Below are 24,245 nucleotides of genomic sequence, written 5' to 3' on the forward strand. Positions count from 1 at the left end.
ATTGACAATACCAACTGAAAAGATTCGAAAGGAACCTTAGAGGGCAGTGAGTTTGTTAATGACGGAGGAACAACACAGAAAAGGAAAGTAAGAATGGTTACAAAACTCAAAGAATGTCATCAGCATCACTATATGGCACATTTAGAAACCTGAATTGGTGTATGTTTTGCTGTGTATATTCTCAACAACAAGAAAATAAATAAAATTCAGGAAAACAAAATGTCTCCCTAGGACTATGGGACTCAGCAAGTCAGTCCCTGAGTGACTCTCCCTCCGGAGGACAGCCTGCCCTGGAGCCTTCCTTGGGGAGGGAAATACAAGGGACAGATAGGAGTGACAAGGGGCAAAGGTTTCACCCCAGGCTCTGGGGGGTAGATTGGTTAGTAGCATCTTGGCTGGTACAGCTGGGAAGTAGCTGTAGAAGGAACCTTCTCGAGATGGGTGGCGATGGCCTAAGACCCCTCAGCCACTTGTTGAATTCTCCCTCCTCCACTTTGAGAAGGCCTCCTGAAGCCATAGCATCCCAGCCCAGCTGGGCCTAGCTTTTGAGGACCTGAAGACCAGTCTAAATAGCCAGTTCCTGATAGACTTTGGGTTGTGAAACACCAGGTTAAGAGGGAGAACTGGGTCTAAGCTCCATCCCTGCTGGTGGCTTGCTGTGTGACCTTGGGCAAATTATACCCCCTCTCTGGGCCTCAGTTTCCTTATTGAATGGTTTGGACTAAGCAGACTGTAAGGATTTTTCGTGCTTCAGACATTTCACAAAAGTGATTCATTGGCTTATTGGAAAATAAATTTGTTTCTGAACTATGTATTTCAGAATCGCCAAGGGACTTTTTAAAAATGAAGATTCTTGGGCTGTACCCCAAATTTACTAATCAAAACCTGGAATGGGGAAGGCTGGAAGGGATTGCAAGAATCTACATTTTAATGAACTCTCCAAGTGGCTCAGACACTTACTGAAGTTCAGCAACTATCTGTCATGAGGCCAGGGGTAGAACAGCCCAGGTGAACTTACCTGGCTGTTTTGCCCCTCCAGGCAGGAGGCAGCCCTGCCTAAGGTGTACTCACCTGCCAGAGAGCACAGGGCCTCAGAGAGCCAGCAGCCTGCAGGGGCTCTCAATTCATTTTGTGTCTCTGGGCACAGAAGCAGATATTACCGTGGGGCCTGACCCGGTGATCATATTTGCCAATCACTTTAAGAGCTGGCGACAGTGACTGCCATTGATCTCATTAAAAGTAAAGGTCGTGCAGGAGCTGCTTTCCGGGCTGCATGAAGCCTTCTCCAGCCATAGAACGACTATTGATTGCAGGACCTTTATTGAAGGCTAATTGGATTTCAGTGAGTGTGTGTTTAAGACCCTGCCTGGGCTGAGGCCCAATTTAATTTGCGTGAAATTAGCCAGGAGAAAGGTGACAGAGTTGGGAGTGTCGGGGAGGTGGGGACCAATGACTGGAGGCCTGGTGGGGAGCCCTCGGCCTTCAGTCTCTGAAGGATGGGGCCCAGCCTGGCAGTTGCATGTGAGCTACCTGAAGCTGGGAGCCAGTGGGGGCTGCTCAGCGGTCATTATGTCCTCTGTCCTTGGGATGGCACTCCATTGTGTGTTGTGATTCCCCCACCCCTGCATCTGTCTGTTACTGCTCCGGAAAGCAAGCCTCCACCTCCTGTCAGGGTCAGAAGGAGGTCTGGGGAACTTTCAACTTTGCTTTCAGGTCCTTTTCTCAGGGCCCCTAAGTCCCTATTTCAGAGGTGCCAGCTCATTAGAAGCAAGGATGGTGAGATGTTGTCTCACATACTTTGGACATGTTTTGAGAAGGAACCAGTCCCTGGAGAAGGACTGGGTCAGCAAAAGAAAGGAAGACCCTCAACTAGATGGACTGACACAGTGTCTGCAACAATGACCTCAAGCATAGCAATGATTGTGAGGATGGCACAGGATCAGGCAGTGTTTCATCCTGTTGTACATGGGGTCACTGCGAGTTGGAACCAACCTAATAAGAACAACAACAGGGGCTCTCAGTTCCTCAGCTTCTTTGGGGCTCAGAGGTATAAACAAAATTCCTCTGCTACTAGCTTAGGGTTCCATGTTTTTTAGTCAGCTAAGTCATTTCTACCTCCAGTCTGTCAGTGTGTCATACTGTGGTGGCTTACATGCTGTTATGATGTTGGAAGCTATGCTACTGGTGTTTCAAATACCAGCAAGGTCACCCATGGTGGGCAGATTTCAGTGGCACTTCTAGACCAAGACAGGCTAGGAAGAAAGGCCTGGTGATCTGTTCCTGAAAATGAGCCAGTGAAAATCCTATGGACCACAGTGGAACATTGTCTCCCTCACTTGCTTTGGGTGTGTCACCGGGAGGGATCAATTGCTGGAGAAGAACACTGTATTTGGTGAGGTAGAGGGCCATCGAGGGTGAAGGAAACCCTCCGTGAGTGAGGTGGATTGGCACAGTAGTCTCAGTGATGGACTTGACCGTGCCAGTGATCATGAGGATGATGCAGGACTGGGCATCGTTTTGTTCTGTTGTATAGAAGGTCTCCACGAGTTGGAGTAGACTCAACGGCAGCAAACAAACCATTTTCCAGTAGCCACCTGCTCCCCCAGCAGACACAATTTTGCTCATTTTTTTTTTTTTCTGCTGACATTGGCCCTTCTACTGTTTTTGTCACGGTGGGGTCTTTGCCTTCTTTTTCCTTTTAAGAGTCATTTTAGTGGGATTCATGAGGAAGTGGAGCTAATGGCATGGATTTAATCTGCCATGTTTAACCAGCCCTTGCTGTGTTTCTTCTTTCCAGTGGTTTTTAAAATCCATTCCGCGTCATTGTAGGAGCGGTGACAGGTCTCACGTTCATCTTTGAGCCACCATTTATTGAGCAGCTATTGTGTGCAGGCATTGCATGTCAGCACTGTAATCGAGCTGAGGACAGATGTTGGAGGGAGTGGGGCAAGGCTTCACAGAGGCTGGGGTGTGGCGAGAAGAGCAGAGGACCTCAAAGTCAGTTGCCCTTGGGTTACTTATGAGTTGCCTCATGTGAACAGTGGAGTGACAGAAATACTTCACAGGGTGGTTGTGTGAACTTTGCAAGCTGTGAAGTTCTGTAGAATAAGTGTTATTTATAATTCACGAGATTTTTATTCAGAGAGACGTGTCTTCTTTCATATCCTCTTTGAGAACCTTCCTTGAGCCTCCTCACCCACCAACTTCTGTTGTCTGTGAGTAATAGTCATTGATTAAGCTCATGGTGACCCTCTCCCCCATATGCTAAAATCCATGCTGCAGTTGGCCTGTGTTTCCCCTTGTTTCACCCACACCACCTCTGGGTTGAATAGCAGACATACATTTTTGCTCAGCACCATTTCCCACTTGCTTGGCCTCTCTGGCACTGTGGTAGAAGGTGCTCAGGAAACCAAGGAAAAGCAGGTAAAGAGGCATGAAGACCCTAGTTACTGAAATCATCAGAAAGAAAGCACCTCCTCCCATTGTCTGCCCGCCATAACTTCTTGGGCCACGTCTTTAGAAGCCTGGGGATGTTAGAGGGGTCAAGGTGCAGAAGATGGGTTCCAGGGCCTCCTGGAGATTTATGTCCTTAACAGCAGGAGTGTCAGGAATGGGTAAGAGTGTGGGCTTGTGAGTTGGCCCTTTTGGATTTTAATGCTGGCTCTGCCATTTACAAGCTGTGCCACCTTGAGGAAATATTCACCCTTTTGAAGACGCTGTTTCCTTTTTGTAAAATGGAATAACAAGAGAGTAACTAGTGGGATTATTTGATGACTGAAACATGGAGCACTTGGTGCAGTGCCAAGCCCTTACTACATGTTGAACAAATGTGATTACACTGGAATTCCAAGCCTCAGCCCACTCTCTGGTGCCAAGAATAAAATATTTGCCAAAAGAAAGGGAAAACGCGTCGGGAAGAAACCCTCTCCCCCTTTTTTTTATATCGAGTCTGGTAAGGTGGGAGGATACTGAGGCATTGGTGGTTCAGTGGTAGGATTCTCACCATTGTGATTCTCAGGGTTTTCATTGACTGATTTTTGGAAGTAGATCACCAGGCCTTTCTTCCTGGTCCATCTTAGTCTGGAAGCTCCATTGAAACCTGTTCAGCATCGTAGCAGCACGCAAGTCTCCACTGACAGGCGGTGGCTATGCGTGCGGTGCACTGGCTGGGAATCAAACCCAGGTCTCCCACATGGAAGGTGAGAATATCTACCACTGAGCCACAAATGCCTCACTATCCTTCCACCTTACCTGGGTCAGTATTAAAAACAAATGGAGAAAGGGCTTCATCTCAGCATTTGCTAGTCCCAGACCCACCTCATGAATAAGTTTGGCTTTCTGCAGGACAGCAGAATCCTTGGGTGGTGCAAATAGTTAATGCACTTAGCTGCTAACTGAAAAGTTGGAGGCTCAAGTCCATCAGAGGTGCCTTGGATGAAAGGGCTGGCAAACTACTTCTGGAAAATTAGTCATTGAAACTCCATGGAGCACAGTTCTACTCTGACACACAGGGGGTCACCATGAATTGGTGTCAACTCAACGGTAACTGGTTTGTGCTAGGCAGCCGCAAAGAGTCTGAGGGTTATCTGTCCCAGGAGTGGTTCCTGGGGGTGTGGTGGGGACAGAGGGAGGGTATCATAAGCTCCTTTAGGCAGTGGTCTGGTCCCATCTTTCAAGCTGTTCCACCTCAAGGAGCCTGGGCAGAAAGGGAGGAAACACACAGATGAGTTTGAATTCCTATCCCCCTTATACTTAATGTTGAGTTATTTATGTGATTATTAATACCCTGCTACACCAACCTCCTGTTTCTTTCAGAGATCTTGGCCTTGCTTCCCAGACGCCCCCCAAGAACATAAATAGAATTTCCCTTTGGGGTGGGAATAAATTAATCCATGCGATTATGGAATAATTAAAGTACTTTCAGCTAATTTCAGTTTTGAGAAAAATCCAAAAATAACTCCTTGATTTAAATATTATTTACTAAATTAATTCTTTACTCAGCCTTTTTATAGATTCCTGTGTTTTTTGTTTTTTTGCCTCCCTGTTCTTAGAGGATAAAGGCATTGTGTAGTTACTGAAATCACTTACATGAGTGGCACGTTCTTTCTACATCCAACAATTAAAAGACTTGTCACTGATTTTTTTTTTCCTAAATGGAGCTGTTCTGTAGTTTTAGTTAAGTGTTTTTTTGTGAGCTAAACAATCCTGGCTTTCTCACTGACACTGGTACGTCTCGTCTCTAAACGAAACACCTTATTCTTCGCGTTTGCTGTAGCATCACGGGATAGCGGGGACTGAATTCATCTCCTGGGGCTGCCACAACCAAATGCCACAAACTGGGTGTCTTATAAGAACAGAAATTTGTTGTCTCGCAGATGTAGAGGCTGCGAGTCTGAAATCAGAGTGTCAGTTGCATTGATTCCTTCTGAGGGCTCTGAGGAAGGATCTGAACAATGCCTCTCTCCTGGCTTCTGGTGACAGCCGCCAGTTCTTGGTGTTCCTTGGCTTGTAGCTCTGTCACTCCAAGTTCTGCCTCTGTCGTCACATGGCCATCTTCTCTGCATGTCTGTCTGCTCTTTTATAAGGACACCACTCATACTGGATTAGGACCCACCCTGCTGTTATATGACCTCATGGTACCTGATAAACATGTTCAAAGACTCTGTTTCCAAACAAGGTTACACTCACAGCTACCAGGGGTTAGGACTTCAACCTTTCTTTTTGGGTAACACGATGTGGTCCATAACATGGACTGTCTGAAGTCTGTGATGCAGCCCCTGCCCCAGAGAGCCTGTGAGAGGCAGGGCTGTGATTGAGAGCGTGCTCTCTGAGCTTGGATCCCACTTCACTAACTGGGGACTGAGTGGCCAAGCTTGTTACCCTCTTTCTGTCACTCTGCCCATCTACTTCAGAGGACGGCTGAGAGTGCTAAAGCTAAATGAGTGAGTACAGATAAAGCACCTAGAATGGTGCCTGGAACAGAGCGTTAGCTATTACCATTCTAAAAAGGCGGCACTCCTGTCTTTATAGGATTCCCTGGGTGGCGCAGATGGTTAAGCACTTGGCTATTAACCGAAAGGCTGGTGGTTTGAGTCTCCCCAGAGGTGCCTTGGAAGAAAGGCCTGGTGATCTACTTCTGAAAGATCACAGCCACCAAAACCTCTATGGAGCACAGTTCTACTCTGACATACATGGGGCCACCATGAGTTGGAATAGACTTCTTGGCAAGTTTTTTTTTGCTATCTCTATAGAGATGCCATCATTGACGGGTGAAGAGTTAGTTTTAGGGATGCAATTGTTTGTTTTTAAGCAGGACACATGTCTAAAGTGTTATGGAAGAGGCAGGAGAGAGGGTTGTGTGCCCATTAATGGCCTTAGGTTTCTCCCGGGCCCCTTGATACCTCTGTTAGTATGAGGAGGCTGGCTGCCCTTGTCTGGGTGAATCTGTCCCCAGAGTGACTACTTGTTCCTATTGAGGGATATTAAGAAAAATTATCCAAAACTTAGAAATAAGGCCAAGAGAGTGCAGTGTGTCCTTTCAGAGTCATTCTGGGGCAGGTTTAACAAGACTACCTGAGGAACTTGTAATATTTAGGGGAATGTACTTTCGTTTGACTGTTGTTTACGATAACGAAGGGCTCAGACTCTGAAGTCATGTGTCAACTTGTAGATCTTATTTGGTAGAGATGTGAATACTTTCTTTCCAGCAGAAAAGATAACCCCAGATGTTATGATTTTTTATTGCCCTGTAGGATAATAACCAGTTTTGTACCTAATCCAAGGATCTTAGTCTCCTGTTCTTGTTTCGGGGCCCATAAATACCCAGTTCCTCAAAATTCTTTTGCTCCCCTCATGGTACTTGCCTCCTTATTAATGAGTTAATAAATCTTTAATACATGTTCATTTTACATTTGTATGTGAGCCATGTTTTGAACTCTCAAAATTACACTTTGATAGTGATAATGGGTGTATTTTTCCATGTTTAAAATAATAAGCTACCATGTTAAAAAGGAGCCTGGTGGTACACTTGGCTGGTAACCAAAAGGTTGGTGGTTCAAAACCACAGCAGCTCCGCTGGAGAAAGACCTGGTGATCTGCTTCTGTACAGATTACAGCCAAGGAAACCCTACAGGGCAGTTCTACTCTGTCACATGGGGTTGTTATGAGTTAAAATTGATTTGTTGGCACCTCACAACAACAGGGGAAACCCTGGTGGCGTAGTGGTTAAGTGCTTCGGCTGCTAACCAAAGGGTCGGCAGTTCAAATCCACCAGCTGCTCCTTGGAAACTCTATGGGGCAGTTCTACTCTGTCCTATAGGGTCGCTATGAGTCGGAATTGACTCGATGGCACTGGGTTTGGTTTGGTTTGTTTTTAACAACAACAGCAACCATGTTACAAAAGAAGAAAACATGTCTGTGTGTCTCTTTATACCATGGATAAAGCCCTTTCCCATATGTGCCCGCATTTTGACCTTGAATCTCAAGGATGCTCTATGAGGAAGGTAGAGGAGATGGAGTTAGTCTTGTTTCACAGCCAAGGAAACTTAGACCCAGATTGAAAAGGGACATGTCCCAGGTCATTCATGCCGATAAGTGGCAGAACCAAGATGGCCTCAGGGTCCTGGCTCCACCACCTGTCTCTTCCTTCCACAGCTGTTTATCCTGATGAAAATGAACATCAAGAGTAGCCCCCTACTGGAAAAACACCAAGGGCCCCTCTGGTGGCTCTGGCTGTGTTTATGTGAGCTAGAATTGGCAGCCCCTCCTCCTCCAGCAGCTCACTGTTCATGGGCAAGGGTTCCCACCCCAAGTCCCCAGACCCCTAGGGGCCGTCTTTCAATGCAATAATGGGGGCCTAGAGCGATTGGCAATATTTCAGAAAGCTTAAGGGAGATCATACATCTCCCCATGACAGGTCTGGCAGACTAAATGAAATGCATTTCTCTGCTTTTGGCTGGAATTCCGTCAGCTCAGTCTGGCCACACTGCTTATCTTGGGCTGATCAGAAGGCTTGATTAGATCTTGACAAATAAAAATGAGTTATTACTTAATAAATGCAATTCATTTGGCAAATACAGCCTTTCAAAGCATGGCTCCATGCGGAGAAGAAACTAACGCGAGGGGTTCTTGGTGGCACAGAGGTGGGGAGCTGCAGGCTCACCCGAGAAAACAAGAAATGGTGGCTATGAGACACGCGGCATATCAGCCTGAGGCTGGGGACTTGACATGGACTGAAGTCTTCTACTAATGAGAACAGATGCTGCGGACTGGAACGTTGATTCCACCCAGGGAAAATGGCAGGAGCCAGGGATCTGGCATGGTAGCAATGTGGCATGAGAATAGTGTCCAGACTTTAGACAACCTCTTTAACCCCAGATCTTCATCTATTAAAAAGATAAAATGAAACCTAGTCTTCTGATCTCCCGGGAGTGTTACAAGGAGTCCTTTACAACAGCCACAACAGGGGCACCTCCTGAGAGGGCACTGTGTTCCAGGCATTGTTTGAATCCTAACTCTGCCTCTTACTAGCCAGGTAGCTCTAGGTAGGTTAAACCACGATGAGTCTCAGTTCCTCACCTGCAAAATGGGATCATAACTCTACCTTTCTACAGGGCTGTTAGTAAGGATGGCAGCTGTTGTTAAGGTGCAGTTAATCTTAATGATTTAATTTGGGGCTGATTGTAATTGCCTGGAATTCAGAGGAGATTACTGGGGTTGGGATAAGCATCAGAGGCAGGAACCACCGCATATCAGAAAAACATGGAGAGCCAAGGTTCTCAGTCATGTTCAATGTAATTCTGTATTTACAAGTTTCGTGCTGTTACAGGAAGTGGACACATACTGGGGTAGACATCCCCATCTCGTCCCCTTTTCCTGCCTCTGCTTCCCCCATAGTGTTTCTGCTCTTTCTCTTCTACCCTGGAGTCTTTCTGGGAAGGGAATGATGAGAGGTGTTGGGTCAGTCAGGCCAGCACACCCTGGCCGCCCCTCCATGATGTGTCTTGAAGTCCATCTCTGTTTCAGCAAACATTCATCATAGGCATTCCTTATTCTCCTGCCCTTGGCTTGTGGGCTCAAGTTGCACTGAGTTACACTGTGGGAAAGAACCCTGCTGGTCTGGCCAATGCCAAGTTGTGAACCTGGGCCCTTGGAACCATTTGGAACCATTCAAACTCCAGCCCAGTGTCCCTTTGACACCTCAGACATCCCACCCCAAAAGCTCTTTAGGAGGCTGCACTAATCTGGTGTTTCCCAGTTTCCATCACACTTGTTTTTTTTCCCCATCCACATGTTGTTACTAATTGCTGTCGAGTCGGTTCTGACTCATGGTGGCCCCATGTGTACAGAGTAGAATTGCTCCATAGGGTTTTTGAGGCTGTGACCTTCTGGAAGCAGGTTGCCAGGCCTGTCTCCCGAGGTGTCTGTGATGGGTTTGAACAGCCAACCTTTAGGTTAGCAGTTGAACGCTTAACCACATATTCCTGAACTACTAATTGTGAAATGCTTTTCTCGTCAACCCTCTCCCTCTTAAATGAGTTAAATGCATTTATTTTAAAAGGAAGCTTGATCTCTCCACTGGAACGCCTATGTCACTAGCCACAAAATGGAAGGTGAAGATAAATTTAGTGAAAACAAAACAAAATCACTGAATAGCTTGATACCATTGCCTGCCAAAGGTTCTGAGCCTGACACCTACTCTCTCTCCCGCTTTAAAAATACTGAAAACGAGACTCTTTCCTTGTAATCAAAAGGAGTGGAATGAGAATTGCAAAGGACATGGTTTGGATGCGATGCTGAGACCTTAGTGAACGCCACCATCTTGCCTGGCCTTCCACACACTGGGAAATGCCATATCAATTCACCTGTCAGTCAGTATTTGCTGAGCGTTCACTACGTGCCCAGCGTGTGTCTGCAAGTACATGGGGGATGAGGTGTCTTTGTCCTACAATGGATTTTTCTCATCTTGAAACACACTGGTACAAGATAATTAATAAATGAGACTGTGTCGTAAGAGAGAACTGAGTTGCCTGGGAGGTGGAACAAATGCCATTGCAGATTGGAGAAGGGAGAAATCTGTATGGGTGGGTGGGGTTGAAGGAAAGCTTCCTGAAGACACTGAGCCCTGAGTCAAGCCCTGAAGGATAAGCAAAAGGCTTGTACATTTGTGACTATGACCTGAGAACCTGAGGTCCCGAGTCTTGCTCCTCGCCAATCCTTTCCCCAGATGGGGGAATCGCTATCTTGGGAGAGAGAATAGTTGTTTAAAGGCATAACCCACTGCCGTTGAGTCAATTTGGACTCATAGTGACCCTACAGGACAGAGCAGAACTGCCCTGTAGAGTTTCCAAGGAGCACCTGGCGGATTCAAACTGCCAACCTCTTGGTTAACAGCTGTAGCACTTAACCAGTATGCCACCAGGATTTCCTTTAAAGACGTAGGCTCTGAAATTAGACAGACCTGAGTTTGGAGCAAGCTCCAAGGTTTAGTCACTGTTGTCACCTTGGGCAAGTCACAGTGCATTTTCTGAGCCTCAGTTTCTTGCTCTATAAAATGGGGACAGTGATGGTCCTTGCCTTAAAAGGGCTGTTATGACGATGAGGTGAGGCAGTGCTTGTAGCGTTAGCTGCCATATCAAGTGGTGGGTAGAGGAGGTTCATGTCATCTGCCAGGGGCTGAGTTCATGTTTGCAAGAGGAAGAGAGGAAAACAGAGAGGAGGAGAGACTCCAGGATTCCTTTTGGATCACTCAAATCCACGTCCAAGGGCATCTTGGCCTGGCAAGTCTCACAGTTTCCATCCTTGAGCTCACCGCCAGGCTGTGAAACAGTAAGACCTGGGCAAAGGATTTGCAGACTCATAAAGATTCTGCTTTAGGCTCTTGGAGGCCTCTGTTCACATTTATCCATCCATCCATCTATTCTCCACCCAAGCATTGGTTGTTTACTAAATGTTGGACTTGATACTAGCAGCTGGGATTCAGTGATCAGAAAATTAGAGCAAGTATGGTATGTAAGTTGTACCTCCATAAAGGTGTTTAACAAAATAGAGCTAATCCCTGGCATGTGGGGAGGTTATGAGAGTGGTATAGATGGTCATTAATTAACCAGATACACAAATGGTGTGCTAGCGCTATGAAAGGAAAGTATAGCATCCTATGCAAGTGTGTGGCAGGAGTGCCTCATCTTGTCTGAGATACGAGAGAAGGCTTTCTGGAGAGGTGATGCTGAGCTGGGAGCTGAAGGAACCATGGTATTGAGCCAAATCAAGATGCTCCTCGCAGAAGGTGTAGCACATGCAAAGGCGCTGAGGTAGGAAGGCACAGGGGTCATTGGAGAAGCAGAAAGAGAGTGAATGTGGCTGGAGTGTCAGTGTGGTGTGAGATGAGACCGAGGAGGGAGGTTATGCAGGATAGTTTGTGGAAAGGAATTGGGTCTTCATCTTAAGACCCTCATTTTGTATTCCTCACCCTATGGGCCCCGGCTTCTCTCCTCTGGCTGGGATATGTTTGTTGGTGACCATGGGGTCCAGTGGAGGCTGAGAGGAATGCCAAGGGCAGCGTGTGTTCCCGGGTATTAGCTTTCTGGGTTGAGCCTCTTTGTCCTGTGGAGACCCATCGACAGAACATCTCTGGGCCAGGGCTGGTCCTATTTAGCAGCTGTTCCCTAGCTGGGAAGAGGCTTTTAGCTTTAATAAAAAGGGAGTAGAGATAAGCAGACTGCCTTGGTGGGGAGAGCAGCAGTGACAGGATGATTTAAATGGCCTCTCCAGTGTCATTTCTTCTGTGCAGACATCATAAATCAGATTAGCGCTGGGCTCTGTTGGGAGGGGGATAGGAAGAGAGACCTGGAGGGAGAAGGGCCTGCGACTGGCCTGAGTCAAGGGGGACAGCCCCAGGGGTGGGTCTGGGGTATCACCTATGCCTGATACTCAGCCCCCAGTCATATTCATTGGAGAAGAAGTGGGCAGAATGACTCCCCCAACCCACCTTTTTGGCCCTTTGCCAGGTTTGGGGTAGAAATGAAGAGGACTGATAAGAGAGTAGGGAAGAGAGAAAATGGGGAAGAATGGAGGGGCAGATTTAAGAGGTGGGGAGTTACAGGCATTGGAAAAACTACTTTGTTGTCGTTGCCGCCTTCGCGTCAGCACCCAATTCGTGGCAAGCCCATGCACACTGAACAAAATGCCACCCGGTCCTGGGTCATTCCTGTGTTCAGTTGTGAATCAGACAGTGTTCTGTTGTGCTCCGTAGGGTTTCCGCTGGCTGGCTTTCAGAAGTAGATTGCCAGGCCTTTCTTCCCAGTCTGTGTTAGTCTGGAAGCTCCAATGAAACCTGTTCAGTGTCGTAGCAACACACAAGCGTCCACTGACAGATGAGTGGTGGTGGCACATGAGGTGTACTGGCCAGGAATCGAACCCATCTCCTTCCTGGAAGGCAAGAATTCCACTGCTGAGCCACCACTGCCTCATGTCTCACTGGGCATTAAAATCACTTTGGAAACTTTAAAAAAATACTGATGCCTGAGTGCTACCCCCACTGTCTCTGAGTTCCTGGTGAATCAATGTACAGCTAAAGTTAAGAACCATTGGGCTAGAGCTTAGCTTCTCTCTTAAACTTGAGAACTGCACAATCTCAAACCCTCACTTGCACCATGGCTGCGCAGGCCCACCAGTCCCTCTGGGCTTCCAGACCAAATTGAGGGACCAGCATAGAATCTTGCTCTGAGACAACTAAATGGAGCGGCACTCCCACCCACCTTTCCTTTGCAGGTCTCACGCCATCTGGGCAAGATGTACAGTGAGATGATCTTTGTCAACGGCTTTGTGCACTGTGATCCCCACCCAGGCAATGTGCTGGTGCGAAAGCACCCGGGCACAGGGAAGGCAGAGGTTATCCTGTTGGACCATGGACTCTACCAGGTAGGGGGGGCTGTGGTCCTGCCTGGGCCCAGAGCCCGCTGCCTTCCGTATGGGTCACAGAAATGCAGGCTGAAAGCTCAGAGCTGGAGGGGGCCCTGCCTTAACCAAGGAATGGGATCATTGTGCGCAAGTCGCAGATACAAGGGCTCAGTTTTCTTCTTAATAAAGTCAGGCTTATTTTTTATTTCACCACCACTGTGAGGATTCAGTGGAAATGTGCTTGTATATTATGAAAGCACTTGGTAAGTTGTGAGAAAGCGTGCCTTCCCAGGGAACCCTGGGAACTGAACTTTCTGACATGAGCTGGGGTTTCAGAGGGAGGTGGTAACTGTGTGTTCCACCCTAGTAAAGATGTGCTAGGAGGTGGGTAACTGGTAGGGGCTCCGTGGCCCCAGACTCAGTCCTCTGAATTCAGGATACAGAGCTGGTTTGAATAAGTCATGAACTCCTACCTGGAAATCGTGATGTTCTCTGCCTATCCCAGGGGCTCAGAGCCTGACTTGATTTTATGAAGCACGTGATCCTAGGGAGGTTCCCCCAATGGTCTCCTGATCCTCCCCTCAGGACCCTGATCTCATATCCTAAAATGTTGGCATCCCTTAAAAGATTCAGTGAAGAAGCATGCGTTAGTTTAGAGTAGGCTCGCTGCTGTCTCATAGCCCCAAAACGCACGCAGGGCCAAAAACAATAAAAGTTTAATTTCTTGATCCCGTACCAGTCCTGGGCAGGTGAAAGAGTCTGCAGGCAGCCCTCCTTCTGGGCTGCAGGCTGAGTGGGGCTCTGCTTCCCAGGCATCCTCAGAGGTTATCGTGCTATCAGCTGGCAGCGAGGGTCAGGACATGGGAGCACGCGTGGGAAAGTTTTCATAGGCCAGGCCTGGAAGTGGAGCTTCTGCCACTTTCCACCGGACGGGGCTCAGTCACATGCAGGTAGGCTGGCAATATAGCCTGTGCCTGGGAAGAAGAGAAGGATTGTGGTGGGCAATTAGCCGTCTCTCTAGACTGGACCAGGCTTACCAAACTGGAGCTTTGACCTTGGGCCTGCAGGGTTGGCTGAACTTGTAGAGAGAAGCAGATGTCATGCAGGATCTGTGGCCCTTATCTGTGCCCCTTTGCAGTGGTCAGCACTAGCCAGGGACTTGGGGCCTGCACAGTGAGGACCTTACAAGGACAGGAGGCTCAGGTCCTGCCATTGCTGCCCTCACCTTAGGTGCTCACAGAAGAGTTCCGCCTGGATTACTGCCACCTCTGGCAGTCTCTGATCTGGACAGACATGAAGAAGGTGAAGGAGTACAGCCAGCGCCTGGGAGCCGGTGAGCTCTACCCCTTGTTTGCCTGTATGCTGACAGCCCGGTCGTGGAACTCTGTCAACAGGGGCATCAGCCAAGCTCCAGTCACTGCCACTGAGGTGGGTGGCCTCCTCCTGGCCCTGTCCTCTTCCAAATGCAAGGGGCAGAACCAGGGGTGGCCTTTGGACCCTTTTCAACCAGGGTTTGAGATTCTAGACTGGAGGGCTGTGTGTGTGCGCGTGCACACGTGTGTGTGTGTGCGTGCATGTCAGAATTAGGGGAGTGTTTTTTTTTTTTTTTTTAGATGGGAAGAAGGGGGCAGGAGGAGAAACATTTCTCCTGGACAGAGGGCAGGAAAGGACAAGGTATCCCACTGTATGCTCTCCAGGCTACCAGCCTGGACGTATAAACAGGACCATGTTAACTATAGTAACTCAGACCTCTGTGGCTTTAGCTCCGGCTGTTCATGAAAGATTTCAGGCTCCTGGCAAGTTCTCCTAGGACTTCTGGGAATGCCCAGGGACTGTCTCCTGTGTGTTCGTGCATACACCTGACCCTACCTCTGCTGTGTGCTGTCGCCCAGTACATGGCTCCTGTGAGGTACCATATGGGGAAAGTGCTTTGCTTACTCTTCCGAGGTACCCAAGCAGTGCTGCTTGTCCCATTGTCCTGCAGAGTTTTTAGTAAAACAGCTTTTTTTGTTCTCTATTTTTTTTTCTCCGTTGGACCTAGACAAGAGTTCCATGGAGACTGGGCTGGGAAACAGATCCTAGGAACATCTCCTCCCCATGTTCATCGTCACCTGCTCCCATGAGAGAAGTTTATTGGGTGCCTTAGTTATCTAGTGCTGCTGTAACAGAAATGCCACCAGTGGATGGCTTTAACAAACAGAAATTAATTTTCTCACAGTCTAGGAGACTAGAAGTCTGAATTCAGGGCCCCAGCTCCTGGGGAAGGCCTTTTCTCTTTGTTGGCTCTGAGAGAAGGTCCTTGCCACTAATCTTCCCCTGGTCTAGGAGCTTCTCAGCTCAGGGACCCTGAGTCCAAAGGACACGCTCTGTTCCCTATGCCTTTTTTTTGGTGGCATGAGTTCCCTTCTTTCTGCTGGCTTATCTTTCTTTTTGTCTCTTGTAAGATAAAAGGTGATGCAGGCCACGCTCCAGGGGAACTTCCCTTACGTTGGATCAGGGCTATGACCTGAGTAAGGGTGTTGCATCCCACCCTGATCCTCTTTAACATAACCTAATCTTGCCTTGTTAACCACAACCACAGACAGAGATTAGAATTTATAACACATAGGAAAATTACATCAGATCACAAAACGGAGGACAACCACACAAATACTGGGATTCATGGCCGAGCCAAGTTGACACATATTTTGGGGGGACACAATTCTGTCCATAACACTGGGGCAAGCTCGTTCTTCCTGCTCAGCGTGTGTTCCTCCCAGGAGGTCTCTCAGTCCTTATGGAATTGACTTCTGTCTTTCCACTCTGTCAGTTCTCCAGACCCATCCAGATCTGCTGGAATCCATGTGGTGGGTGGGCTCGGGCTCCCGATGAGGCCCCTGTTCACCATAAGGGCAGGATCCTGCTCACGCAGCCAGAAAGACCTGGGTTGTAGTTCCAGCACCTCGTCTTCCTAGGGGTGTGACCTTGGGCAGTTCCCTTCACCTCTTTGAGCCTCACAGCCCTCATCTGTAAGCTGCTTTGTGGTAGGTGACTTTAGGAATGGCTAGATGTAGAGTCTCAAACAATGTCATCAAGAGGCCATCTCTCTCCATCTCTTGGCTCTGCTTTCCTCTGAGTTGACATTAATTTTAAGCAAGCTTGGTGGCACCAATGACTACCAGCAGCCCCAGGCTTAAAAACCAAAAAACCGGTTGCCATTGAGTCAATTCCAACTCATGGCGACTCCATGTGTTTCCGAGTAGAACGGTGCTCCGTAGAGTTTTCAATGGCTGATTTTTTGGAAGGAGATCACCAGACCTTTCTTCCAAGGTGCCTTTGGTTAGTAACTGAGTGCACTGACTGCTTGTACCACCCAGCGACTCTAGCCCCAGACTTACACAGCCTCCAAGCTCACCATCTCAGAAGGAGAGAGACAGTCTCCCTCCTTTGTAAAATAGGGATGATACAGATGATAATTTCTGCTTTACTGATAATATATGTAAAGTGCCTGAAGTTCATCCATTCAATAGATGTTTGTTTTACCAGACCCTGTGCTAGGTGCCGAGGATCCAGTGATGAACAGACAGACAGGCCTTCATGTAACTTACTCTTTGGTTGAGGGAGACAGACAGTAAGCAGGTGAACAAAGAGGTGAATGAATAATTACAGGTTATGGGTGCCGTGAAGGAGGGAGGCAGGGTGCGGTGATTTGAGTAATAGTGGGGGATGGAGAGTGCTGTAGATAGTGTGCTCAGAGAAGACCTTGATGATGAGTTAACATCTAACCTTAGGCCTGAAGTACAAGTGTCAGGTGCCGGTGCTGGGCAGGGGAGTTTCCCTAGGGAAATCCAAAAGTGACTGTCATACACAGAAAGTAGGGACAGACCAAAGAAAGAGGCAGACCACTCCAGGTTGAAAAACCAGTCTAAGATTTATTATGGGGAAAACCTACAGGGCGAGGTCTTGGGCAGCCTCAGAACAGGTAGCTCTTGGCGCTACTGTCCCAGCTCCAGAGATTAATGTGTAGAGGAGGTGATGTGGGTTTGTCATGCAGGCTCCCTTCCCTCAAGTCCGAGATGTCCTAATGTTATTGTTTGGGCCCAGGTTCCTTTAAGGATGTTATATTTCCTACTTCAAGGGTGTTATATTCCTTGGCCTCCTGTTCGTTTCCAGGAATGGAGGTGTTTGCCAGGACTGTGGTCAACTTCAGGCCTGGAGGCAGCTTGCAGGTCCTGGATCAGTCACTTCTTCGTTTGTCCTCCCAACAACAAGACAGGCTTCAGCCATGGGAAGAGCTTGGAGAAAGCATAGCAGGCAGAGGACACACCTGCACTAAGTCCTAGTGGGAGGAAAGAGCTTGGTCTGGTCAGGAGTGTGGTGTGGGGGGTGGTAGGAAGAGAGGGATTTGGAACGCTGGGCATGAGAGCGTCACACAGGGCCTTATAAGCCATGGGAAAAATTCGGATTCTCAGTACAAAGCAGAACCTTTGGCAGGCTTTAAGCAGGAGAATGACTTGTTCAGATTTGCTGTTTTTTTCTCTGTCTAGAGTGGGGCACAGTGAGCAATGGGGCAGCCAGATAGGAGGTTGGGGGCTTGGGCAGGACCCAGGTTGAGCAATGACAGAGGTTCAGACTGCTCTGACAGCGATGAAGATGGAGAGAAGTAGATGGAGCCAAGATGTATTTTGGAGGTAAAACTGAGAGGACCTTCTTTTAGATTAAGGAGCCCTGGTGGCTCAGTGTTAAGTGCTCAGCTGCTAACTGAAAGGTCAGCGGTTAGAAACCACTAGCTCTCTAGAGGAGGAAGATGTGGCGATCTGCTTCCATAAAGATTACAGCCTTGGAAACCCAATGGGGCAGTTCTACTTTGTCCTATAGAGTTACAATGAGTCGGAATTGACTCGACAGCAACAGGTTTGGATTTTTGTTTTTTTCTGTTGGATTAGACGTGCAGAGTTTCTTCTCATTTTGAGTTCTGCCACATCAGAAAATGAAGGTCCTAAAAGCTTGACTCCATCCACGTCACTAAGGTCAACTTTACTTTGAGGAGGCAACTCTTCCCCAGTTGTGTTTTGAGTGCCTTCCAAACTGAGGGGCTTATCTTCCAGCACTATATCAGACAATGTTCCACTGCTATTCATCAGGTTTTCACTGGCTAATTCTTTTCAAAAGTAGACTGCTGGGTCCTTCTTCCTAGTCTACCATGGGTGACCCTGTTGGTATTTGAATACTGGTGGCATAGCTTCCAGCATCACAGCAACACACAAGCCCCCACAGTATGACAAACTGACAGATTCGTGGCTAGAGATGAAGAAACTGAGGATTTTTACCAACTTCTGCATTCCAAAATTGATTGTACATGCAGTCAGAATGCATTGATAATTACTGGTGATTGGAACGCAAAAATCGGAAACAAAAAAGAAGGATCGGTAGTTGGAAAATACAGCCTTGGTGATAGAAATGATGCTGGAAGTCGCATGATTGAATTTTGCAAGACCAACAATTTCATCATTGCAAATACCTATTTTCACAAACATAAACGGCAACTACACACGTGGACCTCATCAGATGGAATACCTAAGAATCAAATTGACTACATCTGTGGAAAGACACAATGGAAAAGCTCAATACCATCAGTCAGAACAAGGCCAGGGGCCAACTGCAGATCAGACCATCAATTACTCCTATGCAAGTTCAAGTTGAAACTGAGAAAAATTAGAACAAGTCCACAGAGCCAAAGTATGACCTTGAGTATATCCCACCTGAATTTAGAGACCATCTCAAGAATAAATTTTTTAAAATTTTTATTGTGCTTTAAGTGAAAGTTTACAAATCAAGTCATTCTCTCATACAAAAATGTATACACACCTTGCTGTATACTCCTAATTGCTCTCCCCCTGATGAGACAGCACACTCCTTCCCTCCACTCTCTCTTTTTGTGTCTATTCAGCCAGCTTCTGACCACCTCCACCCTGCCATCTCCCTTCCAGATAGGAGATGCCAACATAGTCTCATGTGTCTACTTGATCCAAGAAGCTCCCTCTTTGCCAGTATCATTTTCTATTCCATTGTGCAGTCCAAACCCTGTCTGAAGAGTTGGCTTGGGGAATGGTTCCTGTCTTGGGCTAACAGAGGTCTGGGGACCATGACCACCGGGGTCCTTCTAGTCTCAGTCAGACCATTAAGCCTGGTCTTTTTTTATGAGAATTTTGGGGTCTGCATCCCATCGCTCTCGTGCTCCTTCAGGGCTTCTCTGTTTTGTTCCCTGTCAGAGCAGTCAGCAGTTGTAGCCAGGCACCATCTAGTTCTTCTGGTCTCCGGCTGATGTCGTCTCTGCTTTATGTGGCCCTTTCTGTTTCTTGGGCACATAATTACCTTGTGTCTCTGGTGTTCTTCGTTCTCCTTTGATCTAGGTGGGTTGAGACCAATTGATGCATCTTAGATGGCCGCTTGCTAGCATTTAAGACCCCAGACGCCACTCTCTAAAGTGGAATGCAGAATGTTATCTTAATAGATTTTATTATGCCAACTGACTTAGATGTCCTCTGAAACTATGGTCCCCAAACCCCTGCCCCTGCTATGCTGGCCTTCGAAGCATTCAGTTTATTCAGGAAACTTCTTTTCAAGAATAAATTTGATGCATTGAACACTAATGACTGAAGACCAGACAGGTTATGGAATGACTTCAAGGACATCATACATGAAGAAAGCAAGAGGTCATTAACAAGACAAGAGAGAAAGAAAAGACCTAAATGAAAGTCAGAAGAGACTCTGAAACTTGCACTTGAATGTCGAGTAGCTAAAGCAAAAGGAAGAACTGATGAAGTAAAAGAACTGAACAGAAGATTCCAAAGGGCGTCTCGAGAAGACAAAGTAAAGTATTATAATGACACGTGCAAGGAGCTGAAAATGGAAAACCAAAAGGGAAGAACACGTTCAGTGTTTCTCAAGCTGAAAGAACTGAAGAAAAAATTCAAGCCTCGAGTTGCAATAGTGAAGGATTCTATGGGGAAAATATTAAATGACGCAGGAAGCCTCAAAAGAGGAGGGAAGGAATACACAGAGTCATTATACCAAAAAGAATTGGTTGATGTTCAGCCGTTTCAGGAGATGACATATGATCGGGAACCGGTGGTACTGAAGGAAGAAGTCCAAGCTGCACTGAAGGCATTGGCGAAAAACAAAGCTCTGGGAATTGATGGAATACCAATTGAGATGTTTGAGCAAACAGATGCAGCACTGGAAGTGTTCACTCATCTATGCCAAGAAATTTGGAAGACAGCTACCTGGCCAACCGACTGGAAGAGATCTATATTTATGCCTATTTCCAAGAAAGGTGAGCCAACCGAATGTGGAAATTATTGAACAATATCGTTAATATCACACGCAAGCAAAATTTTGCTGAAGATCATTCAAAAGCAGCTGCAGCAGTACATCGACAGGGAACTGCCAGAAATTCAAGCCGGATTTAGAAGAGGACGTGGAACCAGAGATATCATTGCTGATGTCAGATGGATCCTGCCTGAAAGCAGAGAATTCCAGAAGGATGTTTACCTGGGTTTTATTATCTATGCAAAGGCATTCGACTGTGTGGATCATAGCAAATTATGGGTAACATTGCAAAGAGTGGGAATTCCAGAATACTTAATTGTGCTCTTGAGGAATCTGTACATGGATCAAGAGACGGTTGTTCAAACAGAACAAGGGGATACTGCATGGTTTAAACCCTGTGTGTCAGGGTTGTATCCTTTCAACACACCCATTCAATCTGTATGTTGAGCAAATAATCTAAGAAGCTGGACTATATGAAGAAGAATGGGGCATCAGGATCGGAGGAAGCCTCATTAACAACCTGTGATATGCAGATGACACAACCTTGCTTGCTGAAAGTGAAGAGGACTTGAAGCACTTACTGATAAAGATCACAGACCACAGCCTTCAGTATGCATTACAACTCAACATTAAGAAAACAAAAAATCTCACAACTGGAGCAATAAGCAACATGATAAACGGAGAAAAGATTAAAGTTGTCAAGGATTTCATTGTACTTGGATCCACAATCAACACCCATGGAAGAAGAAAAAAAGCAGTCAAGAAATCAAAAGACACATTGCATTGGGCGAATTGGCTGCAAAAGACCTATTTAAAGTGTTGAAAAGCAAAGATGTCACCTTTAGGACTAAGGTGCACCTGACCCAAGATACGGTGTTGTCATTCGCCTCATATGTATGTGAAAGCTGGACAGTGAATAAGGAAGACTGAAGAAGAATTGATACCTTTGAGTTGTATTGGCGAAGAGTGTTGAATATACCATGGACTACAAGAAGAACGAGCAAATCTGTGTTTGAAGAAGTACAACCAGAAGGCTCCTTAGAAGCAAAGATGGCAAGACCACATCTCACATACTTTGGACTTGTTATCAGGAGTGACCAGACCCTGGAGAAGGACATCATGCTTGGTAAAATAGAGGGTCAGTGAAAGAGAGGAAGACCCTCAACGAAATGGATTGACATTGTGGCTGCAACAATGGGCTCAAGCATGGCGACAATTGTGAGGATGGCACAGGACTGGGCCATGTTTCATTCTGTTGTGCATAGGGTCACTATGAGTCGGAACAGACTCTACGGCACCTAACAACAACAACAGATGTGGAGGGGAGGATTCAAAGCTGCGTCATAGGATTTTGAGATGAGTCATAGGATGGGTCCAATTGTGAGGATTTTTGTTTTCTTTATGTAGAGGTGTAATCCGTACTGAAGGCTGTGATCTTTGATCTTCATCAGTAAATGCTTCAAGTACTCTTTTCACTTTCAGCAAGCACTGTTGTGTCATCTGTATAACACGGGTTGTTAGTGAGTCTTCCATTAATCCTGATGCCACATTCTTCTTCATATAGCCCTCACAACTGGACCAATAAGCAGCAGCATGATAATCAGAGAAAAGATTGAAGTTGTCAAGGATTTCGGTTTACTTGGATCCAGAATCAACACCCATAGAAGCAGCAGTCAAGAAATCAAAAGATGCATTGCGTTGGGCAAATCTGCTGCAAAAGACCTCTTTATTAAAAAAAAAAAAAAAGATGACTGAGACTTGAAGACTAAGGTGCACCTGAACCAAGCCATGGTTGTTTTCAGTCACCTCATATGCATGCGAAGGTTGGACAATGAATAAGGAAGATCGAAGAATTGGTGCCTTTAAATTGTGGTGTTGGCGAAGAATATTTACTATGGACTGCCAAAAGAATGAACAAATCTGTCTTGGAAGAACTACAACCAGAATGATCCTTAGAAGCAAGGACGGTGAGACTGTGTCTCACATACTTTGGACATGTTATCAGGAGGGATCAGTCCCTGGAGACATCATGCTTGGTAAAGTAGAGGGTCAGCCAAAAACAGGGAGGCCCTCGATGAGATGGATAGACACAGTGGCTGCAACAGTGGGCTCAAGCATAACAACAATCGCGAGGATGGCACAGGGCCGGGCAGTGTTTTGTTCTGTTTTACATAGGGCACTTAACAACAATATAGGGTAGGTAGTTGCCACTTCCTGACATAGGGAAGATTTTGGAAAGGACATATTCGGGGTGGGAGCAGTTGTTTTGAGACATATAGGTAGAGATATCATGGGCAGTTGAGTTGGAAGCTTAGAGAAGAGGTCCAGGCTCGAGATAGAAATTTGGAAGTCTTCAGCATATATAGATGGGTATTTAAAGCCACAGGGAAGGTTGAGATTACATGGCATATAAGAGATCTCAATTAACTATATCTGCTTTTATTAACTGATACAATTCCATGTTTGGAGTCTTTTTCATTCATCAAGACTCAGCTTAAATGCCAGCTCTTTGAAGAGGTTTTCTGTCCTCCAGGACATTTCTCCTCATCACCCCAGCCAAAAGTGATCTCTTACTGCTTGTATCACTGATATGGCAAGTTCCTTATACCCACAGAGTAGTTGTTTGTATACACATCGTAACTCCCCAGCTGGGTGGTGAGGGCCTGGAGGACAAGAACACTGTCTTGTACATCTTTTTTATCTTCTACAAGTTCCCTGCAGTCCTGGGACTGGATCTAGCCACGTAGAGGTATTTGTAGGTTCTAGAGACACTGACTCTATTTGCTCACTTTGGACAAGAACCCAGTTGGAAGGTAAACTGAGTCACTCCAGGCCAGCTCAGTCTCTCAGTCTTTTTGAGCCCTGGTCTTTTTGAGAATTGGGGGAACCTCCAATACTGTATTAGGGAGAATGTTTTTGATTGCTCTTAACAACAACAAAAAATTAAAAGTGGCTTAAGAGATAAAGAATTTGTTTTCTCCATAACAAGAAACCTGGAGGTAGGTGATTCCAGCTTGGTTAATTCAGAAAATTAACAAACTCAGGACTCTGGACTTCGTCCTCTGTGATTCTCTTGGCTTTCCTCTCATGATTTCAGGATGGCTGCAGCTGCTTCAAGCTTTACTGTCTTCGTTCAGTGGCATCCAGTGACAGGAATAGAGGGTTTATTTCTTCTTATGCATCATTTCTTAAGGGCAAGAAAACCTTTCCCAGAAGTCTCCCAATAAACTTCTCACTTCTCTTCATATATCATTGGCCAGAATCATGTCACATGTCCATGCCTCAACCAACCACTTGGCAAGGGGAATGAGAGAGCTCAGAGTCAGCATTGGCTGAGCTGGATCAAGATGTCCCCCACCCTGGGACTGGGAGGGGCTCAGCCTCCCTGAAGAATATGGCCCCAAGGTGTCAAGTGAACAGAGCTGGGGTTCTTTTAATAACTCACCCAGAAACCCAGTACCCTCTAGTCAATTCCAACTCATAGCGACCCTATAGCATGGAGAAGAACTATGGAAGCAAAATGGCTGTGGGGTAGGCACCCAACAGAGTTTACCCCAGACACCCACCACCAGGATCTGTCTAGGCTTAAAGGGATAACCTGAATTGGTGAAGGCCCTTTCTGTTCGGGCTGAGAAGGGCTGATGCCAGGCCAGTTCTAACATTGCTAGGAGGTGGGTCCCTTATGATGAGCTGGGCCTTGGTCTGGCCTTAGCCATCATAGCAGGGTGACCTTGCAGCAGGGAGGCAGATGGCCTCTTGGTGTCTGGCTTCCTGTGGAAATGTTCCAGTTGGATAGCTCCTGCCTGGGGGACATTGCAAGATTCACAGCACTCAGTTATCATCCACACACCATGCTCCTGGAAGGGCTGCGAGTTCTGCTTCCACTGTAGAAAGGCGGCCATAGTGGTAATGCCTTTTGGCAGCACGGAGCTCCTCCATAAGGAGCTCTGGTGGCAAGTAGTTAAGCGCTTGGCTTGGCTTCTAACTGGAGGGTTGGTGGTTCAAACCCACCAGCTGCTCCACAAGAGAAAGATGTG

General features: G+C 46.8%; 1 protein-coding gene across 2 annotated transcripts in view; it reads left to right on the forward strand.

Annotated features, from left to right (window-relative positions):
• ADCK1 (aarF domain containing kinase 1) overlaps positions 1-24,245 on the forward strand; it is a 147,199-nt gene that overhangs the window by 118,055 nt on the left and 4,899 nt on the right. For both annotated transcript variants that reach the window (XM_049899480.1, XM_049899479.1), the window contains exons 8-9: positions 12,769-12,918; positions 14,128-14,325. In XM_049899480.1, coding sequence (XP_049755437.1) covers positions 12,769-12,918; positions 14,128-14,325 — 348 coding nt within the window. The remainder of the gene's footprint in view (positions 1-12,768; positions 12,919-14,127; positions 14,326-24,245) is intronic.

The sequence above is a fragment of the Elephas maximus genome, chromosome 10 (assembly GCF_024166365.1).
Source record: "Elephas maximus indicus isolate mEleMax1 chromosome 10, mEleMax1 primary haplotype, whole genome shotgun sequence".
In the NCBI taxonomy this organism is placed as follows: domain Eukaryota; kingdom Metazoa; phylum Chordata; class Mammalia; order Proboscidea; family Elephantidae; genus Elephas; species Elephas maximus.